General features: G+C 43.6%; 1 protein-coding gene across 1 annotated transcript in view; it reads right to left on the reverse strand.

Moving 5' to 3' along the window:
- ZNF827 (zinc finger protein 827) overlaps positions 1 to 10105 on the reverse strand; it is a 136813-nt gene extending 126708 nt beyond the window's left edge. Inside the window, exon 1 of the mRNA XM_063135676.1 lies at positions 10015 to 10105. Within this exon, the coding sequence (XP_062991746.1) occupies positions 10015 to 10057 (43 nt within the window). The 5' untranslated portion in view covers positions 10058 to 10105. The remainder of the gene's footprint in view (positions 1 to 10014) is intronic.
- Positions 10106 to 10599: the final 494 nt, after the last annotated feature.

Raw genomic sequence — 10599 nt, forward strand, 5'->3', positions numbered from 1 at the left:
TGGGCTGAAAACAACAGAATGAAATTTAATAGGGATAAATGCCAAGTTCTACACCTAGGAAAAAGAAACCAAATGCACAGTTACAAGATGGGGGACACTTGGCTCAGCAATACTACAATTTAGCTTGTGAATTGTTGGATATCACAAGCTAAATATGAGCCAACAGTGTGATGTGGCTGCAAAAAAAGCAAATGCTATCTTGGGCTGCATTAATAGAAGCATAGCTTCCAAATCACGCAAGATACTGGTTCCCCTCTATTTGGCACTGGTTAGGCCTCACCTTGAGTATTGTGTCCAGTTCTGGGCACCACACTTCAAGAAGGATGCAGACAAGCTGGAGGGGTGTCAAAGGAGGGCAACATGAATGATCAGGGGTCTGGAAACAAAGCCCTATGAGGAGAGACTGAAAGAACTGGGCATGTTTAGCCTGGAGAAGAGAAGGCTGAGGGGAGACATGATAGTATTCTTCAAATACTTAAAAAGTTGTCGCACAGAGGTGGGCCAAGATCTCTTCTCGATCATCCCAGAGTGCAGGACACAGACTAATGGGCTCAAGTTACAGGAAGCCAGATTCTGGCTGGACATCAGGAAAAACTTCCTGACTGTAAGAGCAGTATGACAATAGAACCAATTACCTAGGGAGGTAGAGGGCTCTCCCACACTAGAGTCCTTCAAGATACAGCTGGACAGCCATCTGTCAGGAATGCTTTAAGGTGGATTCCTCAAATGAGCCTGGGGCTGGACTTGATGGCCTTATAGGCCCCTTCCAACCTTACTATTCTATGATTCTATTGCTGTTGCTTTGCAGGCACCAACAGCCAAAGGAGGAACTTCATTCAAGTACATTATGAACACTTTATTTTTAGGTACCCTTATTTATTTCTTGTGCCCAGTCTTTTGCACCTGATCTGTTCTACAGAGATACTGACCATTTATACTAATTATATGCTTTTAAAATGATTTGCACACTTATATTTTATTTCTTTCCCTTGTTTTACTATAGATGCTTATGTGGGTAGCCTTGCTGCAATTTTCCTTCCTATGCTTCCCATTTCATTCACTTGCATGTCTCCCATGTCCTACAGTATTTACAACAGTTTCTAATAATTATTCACGAGGAAGCACCACAATAAACTCTAGGCGGTAGTTAATAACACCACAGGCACACCAGTCATGATTTCTTCACCCCTATATCACTATCACAAACAACCTGGAACTGCAACTAGAACAGAATGTTGGTCCCCAACATTTTAACCGGTACAGCTAAGTGTAATTGTATTACAGCACTGGTTATCTATTTGATCCCAAGCCCAATTCAAGGTGCCCATGCTTACCTTTAAAGGCCTGAACAACTTGGCACCCAATACCTGAAGGAGCACCTCACCCTGTCCTTGCCATAAAATCTGTAGTTGAGGCTCTTTTCTACCTTTGCCAGGAGAGATATACATGGCAATAAAGGAGAGGGCCTTGTCTATGGAGGCACCCCAACTGTGGAATTCCCTCCCTATAAACGTATGAATGGCACCAGCACAACAGCATTTTCAGTGCCAAGTTAAAACCTTTTCGATTTGCCCAAGTGTTTTACGTTTTGGGTCTGTTAACTGCTCAATTGAAATTTGTTTTACTCAATTGTTTTGTTTTTAATTGTATTATTGTACTTTATTTGGGTATGAATAGTTTGGTTATGCTTTGGTATACCACCCTGGTATCCATAAGGATGAAGGAGTTCACAAATATTTTTAATAATAAGTATAAAATGTATTATGACTATGCCACATTTTTTTCTACCTTCCACCCCCAAAAGTAAGGTAAATGACGTTTTAACCAAAGTGTGAAAACATCTACTTAACAAACAGCCACTTAATAACCATATGCAAGAGGAGGGCAACTTGTGCTCCTCCAGATGTTTTGCCTACAACTCCCATTAGCCCTAGCCAAAATAGCCAATGGTGAGGGCTGTTATTATTATTATTATTTATTTATATAGCACCATCAATGTAAATTGTAGGCCAAATCTGAGGGGCCAGATTAACACAATGACCAAATATCATCAACAATAAAGGAGAAACACTTGTTGCATATATATGGAATGATTTGTTTATCATTCCATATATATGCAATGATAAACAAATCATTGTTTATACTATTGTTTATACTATTTATACTATTGTCAAATATTTATATAGTGTTTTCATCTAGCACTCATGCATTGTCTTAATAAGACTTACAACACTCTGTAAGGAAGCTCCATATTTACTGTTGGGGGCTAATGCTGAATGACAGTGGCTTGTCTAAAGTGAAGATGCTAGATTACTGCAAAGTGCTCTTTGTGGGGCTGCCCTTGAAGATGGTTCAAAAGCTGCAGCTTGTGCAAAATGTGGCAGCCAGCTTGATAACAGGAAGAAGAAGACATGAACATATAACACCAATTCTGGCCCATCTGCACTGGCTGCTTGGATGTTTCCGAGTCCAATTCAAGGTACTGGTTTTGGTCTATAAAGCCTTACATGGCTCAGAACCACAATAACTGATGGAGTGCCTCTCCTGGCATGAACCTACCCATACACTACGTTCATTGTTTAAGGCCTTCCTCCAGGTGTCCCATCCAAGGGCCTTCTTGGTGGCAGACCCCCCATTTATGGAATGAACACCCCAGTGAAGCCTGCACCAACACTGTTATCGTTTTGGTGCCAACTTAAAACTTTCCTCTACTCCCAGGCATTTAGCAGCATATGATAAGTCTTTTAAATCGGGTCCTGGTTTTCTTATTGTTGACTGTTAACATTGTTTAGATATGTGTCTTTGTGTGTTAGTCCGTTTATGTTTGTATGTCAACAGTTTTTTCATGTACAATTATTGTATTTTAAAAGTTTTTAAACCATTCAGAGAATGAGTGATATAGAAATGTAATATAAATTAAATGAAGATGTGAACTTATGACTGAAATACAAACTTTGGTCTTTGAGCTCAATGCTAATTCTTTTAAGTGTTGAGGTGTTAGCAGTTCAACTGACACCTTAATTTCTCTCTTACTGAAATGAATCATCCAAGGTTAACATACTCTCCATGTTCTCAAGCAGAGGTCTTACCCAGTCATGGTACCTGAGATCGTTCTTGAACCGAAGGCAGAGAAGATTGAGCCTGAGAACTTCCATGTGCAAAACATATGATATCCTTTAACTATATGTGAGGAAGACCCAACCTTGGCCTTCTGGACTTGGGTCTCAATCATCAAAGGCTTGTCCATAAGGTAAAATTTTCTAGCAAACTGTCTTCACCTATATACACACTAAATTGACCCCTGTGATCTTTTGAGGAGACCTTGTTGGTGTTGTCAAGTAATGTCACATAAGCACGCTTTCTCAGTAGTGGCACCACCCTCTGGAACACTCTCCTATGTACAATCCAAGAGACAGAACTTTAGGAACCTCTTGAAGATGAACTTGTTTACTCAAGCTTTCCCTGATGTGTAATGCAGTGCTCTCTTTTAGTGTTTCTGTAATCTTTTTAAGGGATGTATTACTTTATATTGTTTTTATATCGTATTTTATGTATTACATATGTATGCCGCTTAGAGATCTTATGATATCAAGCAGTATATAAGCAGTTTAAATAATTAAATACTCCACATTGTGCTCTCTTTGATGTTGCCACCTGTGCGGTGAGCTCCTCCACAGTTGGAATTACTGAAGAATTAAATGTAAATGACCCTCATGTATGGAATTTATGAAACACTTGCACAGATCATACCAACATTATCATGCTGTCCCTTCTTACAATCAATATGGCATCAACTGTGATGTTTAGCTCAAAGCTTTGCATGCAGAAAGTTCCAGGTTCAAACCCCAGCATTTCCAGATAGGGCAGGAAAAACTCCAGCCTGAAACCCTGGAGAGCTGCTGCCAGTCAGTGTTGACAATACTAAGCTAGATGGTCCAAGGGTCCAACATAATGAGTCAGCTTCGTATGTTGATATATTCCTGAATGAAGCAATACTGATAATTCCTTGTTTCCCTTTTGAGCACTCCTTTTTAGCCATATACAACTTCCTGAGACTTTTTACACTGGCATTTCCCTCAGTGGCATTTTGTCCACGAGAGAGAGAGAGAGAGAGAGAGAGAGAGAGAGAGAGAGAGAGAGAGAAGCAACACAGTCCAGTTATAAGGTATGAAACTGCAATCTTTTCAGAAAGTTCTGAGACATTAAGCAAACATGGGATGCAATCCTATACCCACTTACATGAGAGTAAGTCCCATCAATCTCAACAGGATTTGCTTCTGAGTAGACATGTACTGGATTGCACTATTGACATATTAGGGTTGTCCTACATTTATCCCTCACTGAAGGTAATATGTTTAAAGATGCAACAATCCTGTACTCAAATTGCTCAGGAGTTCAGGTCCAGGGGCTTGTCCCCTAACATGTTCATTAAAAGAGTGCTAAGATTTAGCAGCATCTGCCTGATTTTAATTGGAGAAACTTGAAAAGTGTCTTGTGTGTCACTGAAAAAAATGCAGGCTGTGATCAATGAAGTCTATCTCCCTATCCCCACCATCGTCTGTGGCAGTCATGAAGGTTCATATATGCAAACTCTTATTTCAAATTCAGGGTTTAGAGTGCTCATCAAGGAGTGTTTCATGCTTTACATGTTGGGGAATGTGGTACTCAACCTTTCAGAAAATGCCCCCTTCTTCTAAAATTAGACTTTCGAAGCACCCCAAGCTATTAATATTAATTGAATTCACTTGCCTACCTCGTATTCACCATTTCATCCCTTCCTGCCCAATTCCTATACATGCATCACTCACATGCCAGCTTCTATGATCCTATACACACTGTACCATTTCATCTCCTGTCTAGGGTAACCAAGTCCATAGCAGTCAGACACCTGTGACCCCACTGTTCCTTTTTAACAATTCTATGCAAACAATTTGCTAGGGGGGAACTGGAATCTCAATTCCTAATAGGCTTATTATCAATAAGGTGTGTAAAAATTATAGTAAGATTTGCAAGATTGTGATTGTGAGGCAGAAAGTCCCCGTTTCAAATTCTTATGCTCTTATCTTAGGCAAACCATGAGAACCTCAGCCCCCCAACTTTAGTATGGGGTTAGTAATACTTATCTACCTTAAAAGGTAGTTTTAAGGATTACTGAATCACTCTATATAAATAGTAACCATTATATTATTATTCTATTCTGTATACTTTTTAGAGGAAAGATCCATAAACAGCAGGTTTATGTCGCCAGATTTTAACTTATTTTTAGTACCTGTGGGCACATTCTTCTGGTATTCTGGTGACATTCTGGCCAAACTATTCAACATTATGAAATGTCTGATCTCTGTTAAAAGAAATGCAGACAACAAAATTAAACAACGATGTCTGCAATCCTAAACATACTCACCTGAGAATAACTCTCATTGAACTCAGTGGGGCTTATATCTGAGTAAACACATATAGGACTGCACTGTAAGTTGATTTTGTAGAACTGAACGATGAACACTTCTCATGAATGACAGGCATAGCAGCTTGCACAATCTTAACTTTCCCACCCTTGTATGTACATCAAAGGTTGGGATTCAAAGTGTTTTCTAGGGTGCTGTTAACTACTGTGGAGCTTTTGAAAGTAGTTCCCCATCCTTCAGTTGCTGCCTAACAAGCTAGTTCCGAAACTCAAAACTTTGGGAAAGGGAATGCAGCCTAAGTAGTACACCTGGCAGATGGGGGAACAAAATTGTTTGTTTATTTATCACATTATATCTCACCTTTCCTCCGTGGTGACATACTGTACATGGTTCTCCCTTCAGCCTATTTTATTCTCACAACTGTGTAGTAGGTTAGGCTGCAAGAGAGAGTTACAGGCAGTGGTGCAGATAGATAACTTTAGACCTTGCCTGGACCTAGTGGTCTTATGGGGGAACCTTTTAAGCGGTCATGTGTATTACTTCATACAACTGCTTTTACATCCCTGATATGCTAGAACAACAATAGTTTGCCAACCCTAATTTTTTTTAAAAAAAGAAATACTCTGAGCATGTGTAGTTTTACATTTAAAACTCATTTAAATCATGGCATTATCTTGACTAGAGGAATAGCTGCTGCTCCCTGGGTGGTTTGGGGTGGTGGTGTGTGGATTGCAGGGCCCTGGACTTTGGCACAAAGGTCCAGCCCTAGCTCCACCACTGGTTACAGGCCCAAGGCTCTGATGTACATGGGGTAGTGTTTATACGTGCCTAAAATGCTGTGTGTGTGTATTTGGGCCTTGGGCCTAGTATTTATCACATTCTTCAAGCTATTTTTGTAGTTGCTTTTTCTTACAACTTAGAAACACACCGCAGTCTTCTTCACTCCTATAATTAGATTATTTTAATTATTGTAATTGTCAAGTTTATCCTGTATATATATTTTCTCTCAATGCATGCATGTAAATTAGTGTCTAGTTTCCTATATGTTTATCCCAAGATCCCAACAGCTAAGCAGGCCCACTGAAACTAAATTCTGTCAGTATTTGAAGAAAAAGCCATTATCTAGGAAGCTAACAAAAGCCCAAGTCCTTAGCATTATCATAAGAGCAGGGCATGCTAGAGACCTGCTCTTGAGTAAGGTCAAACAATGCTCACACATATACATATGTAAGTGCTTAACATTGGACATGTCTGCCAATGGCTGATGCTTAAAAACAATCACTGTTTGCATGTGTAAATTTGGGAGTTACAGCTCAATCCTAAACATACTTGCGTGGAAAAAAGCCCTGTAAAATTCAATGGGACTTGTGTTTTGGTAAGCAATTTTAAGACTGAACAAGCTAAGAACTTGGGAAGCTACTATATTAGCTCCACCTCCTATTATAGTAAACCTGTCACTTGCTAAGAAAAAGTGTCAAAATATACAATGTACTTTTCAGACAATGGATTCTGTTTACATAGTAAACCAAATCTAGAATGATAGTACTATAAGATATAATGTACTGGTGGTGTTCACTGCTGCACATTCTATTTGCATGTTAGTATAATACATTACTTAATCATTAGTAAGAGAACATGTAAGGATTTTCCTGTACAACTGCATGGAAGATGGAAGCGACTACAGTTAATGTTGATACTGACTGTATCATCCTAACACATACCCTGCACTTTTCCTCATGAACTATGGAATGATTATGTTCTCTTAGAAGGTAATACAGTATATTCAAGTAGTTCCCACCAAATATAAATGGCATCACACTTGATTGATGTCAGATACATACACTTTATTCTAATGTTTCAGATAGACATTAATAGCAAGTTTAGTTATCGTTCTTTTTTAAAATACATATGTTAAAAGTACACAACCAATTTACACTGGTGTAGGACACCTCCCCTTCCCTGCCAAGACAGACATATCAGAAAATCTTTAACACATTTAAAAAACTAAGCACCAACGCTCAAGAAATAGGGCACATTTTAAATGCTGGGTATTTCACAGCCTGCTTTCCCAAAGGCCATTGCACCTTGTAGTTTAATCAACATTAACTTCCCTACAAGCGGCTGGCACCAACGGGTAATAAAATGTGCAATCATGGGGTGTGGGGGTGTTCTAAAAAACATCACCATGCAAATCCAAGTATAGCCAGAAGCAGCCTGTATGCGAGATCCTTCCCAAGCGAGCTAAAATGGAGACAGAATTTCATCTCTGCCCTAGAGAAACAGACAGAGAGGGCAGCAGCACCAGGTCCAGGTCAAGGTCATGAGCAGGGCAGTCTGCAGCTGCTTCAACCGCATTCACAAAGCGCTTTCCAAACTCTCAATCCAGACTTCCAACACACATATACACAGTCCAAGTAAACACACACACACAGACGCACAGGCTTGCAAAATGTTTCTATTTAAAATTCTCATTTGCGTATATATTGATTACCACGTTATTTTAGGGCTAGATGCGTTTTAATAAGGAAGGCTTCCCCCCCCCTCCAGATTCATACAACAATATACTCAAAGAACCACCACCCCTACCAAAAGCAAGGGTTGCTGTCCTTGTCATCCCCTCTTTAAAAAACATCAGAAACAGTGACCTAGAGGAAAGCAGCAGCAGTGGGGGCAAACGCAGCTCTTTACGCGATCAGGAAACTCACTTGTGCAGGCTTCCTGAACTAGGTTTTTAATATAGGAACGCCTCTCTCTCTCTCTCTCTCTCTCTTCAAAAACCGAATAACGTGAGGTCGATGGCAGGGCGCGAGGTCTAGAACTGTACAGGGAGGGGTCAAATAGGAAGCCCTTCTGCCTTGGATTTGGGCAGCAAGGAAAAAAGGAGCAAGGGGTGTGTGTGTGTGTGATCTCTTAAGTGCCATTTCTGCCTCCACCTCTGCTTTGGTTCATGTGCGCCAGACTGATAAGTATTTTTGGGGAGGGGGGACAGAGAAAGAGAGGCACAGAAAGGATGAAAGGGCGGGAAGAAAAGTGGGAGGGGGTGATAGGCCCTCTCAAGACCCTTCCCCTCTATAAAGTATTGAAAATTACATATGGAGAGGGAAAGTAATCGATCGTACTCTTCTCTACGGCCCGGGGTGGGTTTACTTTACTACACCACACACACACATCTCCCACAAGGCACACCCGCCACACAACCTTAGCCCTCCCTTCCTCCCCCTCCCCGGTGAACTTCAGGTGACCGACCATGGCTTTGACACATAAGCAGTTCAGCCCGCCGACAGTGAACCCTCGGGCACAGCAAGGGAGGGGCTGAGAGAGCATGCACGGCACATATGTGTCGGAGGCAGAGAAAGAACATGACCCCTAAATCCACCACAGCCGCCGCCGCCCCCTCGCCGCCTTCCTTCCTCCTTTCTTTAAAGATCGAGCAGCGCGAGGGCCGAGGATGGCTCTCTTTTGGGAGTGTGTGTGTGTGTCTGTGTCTCTCCCCCACCCCCAACCCCGTTTATTTCCTCTTCTTTAAAGAGCGCCGGTTCGCTTCTCCAAAGAGGGAAGCAGAAGAAAAAGTTAACTGCTTCGCAAAGAATTGGGGAGGAGGCAAAGGGGGGGGCGGTTGAAGGAAGAGGAGGATGGGGGTGAGTTGCTGTGTCAATGCGTGGTGTGTGTGCATTGCCTGCAGGCGGAGGAGGAGGGCAAGATGCACTTTTAGTCCTCCCTGCGCTCTGCTGCTCTGCTTTGGGGCAGCGGCGCTGAAGAGCCTCAGACTCGCCCTGGCTCCATCTGACCCTTCATTTTATTGCAGCCAGGAGAAGCAGCAGCCCCGAGCTTGCCTGCCGCTTCCGCCGCCGCCGCCTCCCCCTCTGCTCTGCAGGGACCTCGCATGCCACGATCTCCCTCCTGTCGCCCCCCCCCCCCCACGCGCTTCGCGGCGGCGGCGGCGGCAAAGCGGCAGCCCCGGACTGTGTGTGTGTGTGCGTGTGTCTCCCCCGCCGCCGCCGCCGCTCCCTACCTCCCCCTCCCCCGCCGCTCTTCCCCTTCTCCTCCTCCCCGGCTCTGGGGCCGACATGCCCAGCCGCAACCTTTAGCCGGAGACGGACCTCGCGATTGATTCCGCACAAGACGCCAGCAAACCGCTTTCCCTTCCAATGGCAACTCCCCCACCCCAATAAAAAGAGAGGGAGCCTCTTCCCCCTCAGCCTTAAAAGAGAAATCCATTCACACACATACAACAAATGCACAATCACAAGAAATGGGAGGGGAGAGAGAGAGAGGGCGAGAAGAGCGAAGAAAGAGAAGGGAGGGAGGGAGACACACACACAGTCTCTCTCTCTCTTACTCACACACGCACACACACACAGAGGAGGGGGGAAATTAAAAGGGCACAAGGCTGTTCATCACCAACATGGCTGCCTTAGCTCAGACCTAAAAGAGGAATAACCCAGGCTGTGTCTTTGTCAGTTTCACCTCTGTAACCCTAAACTAATGCACAAAACAACGGAGGAGGCTGCGGAGGAGAAGGAGGGAGGAAGGCAGAGACCGGGAGGGGGGGCGAGAAAAAGGGGGGGGAATAGGAGAGAGGGGGGAGGAAAAAAAAAGGAGCACTTACGTGAAGAGAGGCGCTTGGGTTGCTCCTGCTTCCTCCTGGGCATTTTCCCCCCTTTTCACATTCTTCTCCTTGGTTTAATGGGAGATCAAATATATAAAAAAACTAAAAAAAAAAAAAACCAAAGAGGGGGCAGCGGAGGCAGGCACAATGCGGGGGCAAAGGGTGGCTGCCCAGCAGAGGCTGGGTTCCTTCTCCTGGGCAAATGGGGTGGGGGGGGGTTGAAGCTGCTTTTCCTGGAGCCAAGGCGAAGAAGAGATTTCCCCCCCTCTCTCTTTTCTTGCCCTTCCTCCCCCACCTTTTCTCTCTTTCTCTTCTCTTCCCCCCCACGCCCGGTCGTGCACCTGGCTTGTCCCCGGTCGCAATATTCTTCAATGGAAATGGATCTAATGGGCGAGGGAGAGAGTGTGTGCTCATATGCGGTGTCAATAATGAGGGCTGGTGCGGCGGTGTCTATGGCTGCTCCCTGTGTGTCTCCAAGCCCCTAACTAACACTAATGCCGGGATCAAAGGGCAGCGGCGGCGGCAGTGCTCACAGCTCACACACAGGCTGGAGAGGGAGAAGGAGAGAGAGAGAGAGGAGACGAG

Source organism: Elgaria multicarinata, chromosome 10 (genome assembly GCF_023053635.1).
Source record: "Elgaria multicarinata webbii isolate HBS135686 ecotype San Diego chromosome 10, rElgMul1.1.pri, whole genome shotgun sequence".
NCBI classification, from domain to species: domain Eukaryota; kingdom Metazoa; phylum Chordata; class Lepidosauria; order Squamata; family Anguidae; genus Elgaria; species Elgaria multicarinata.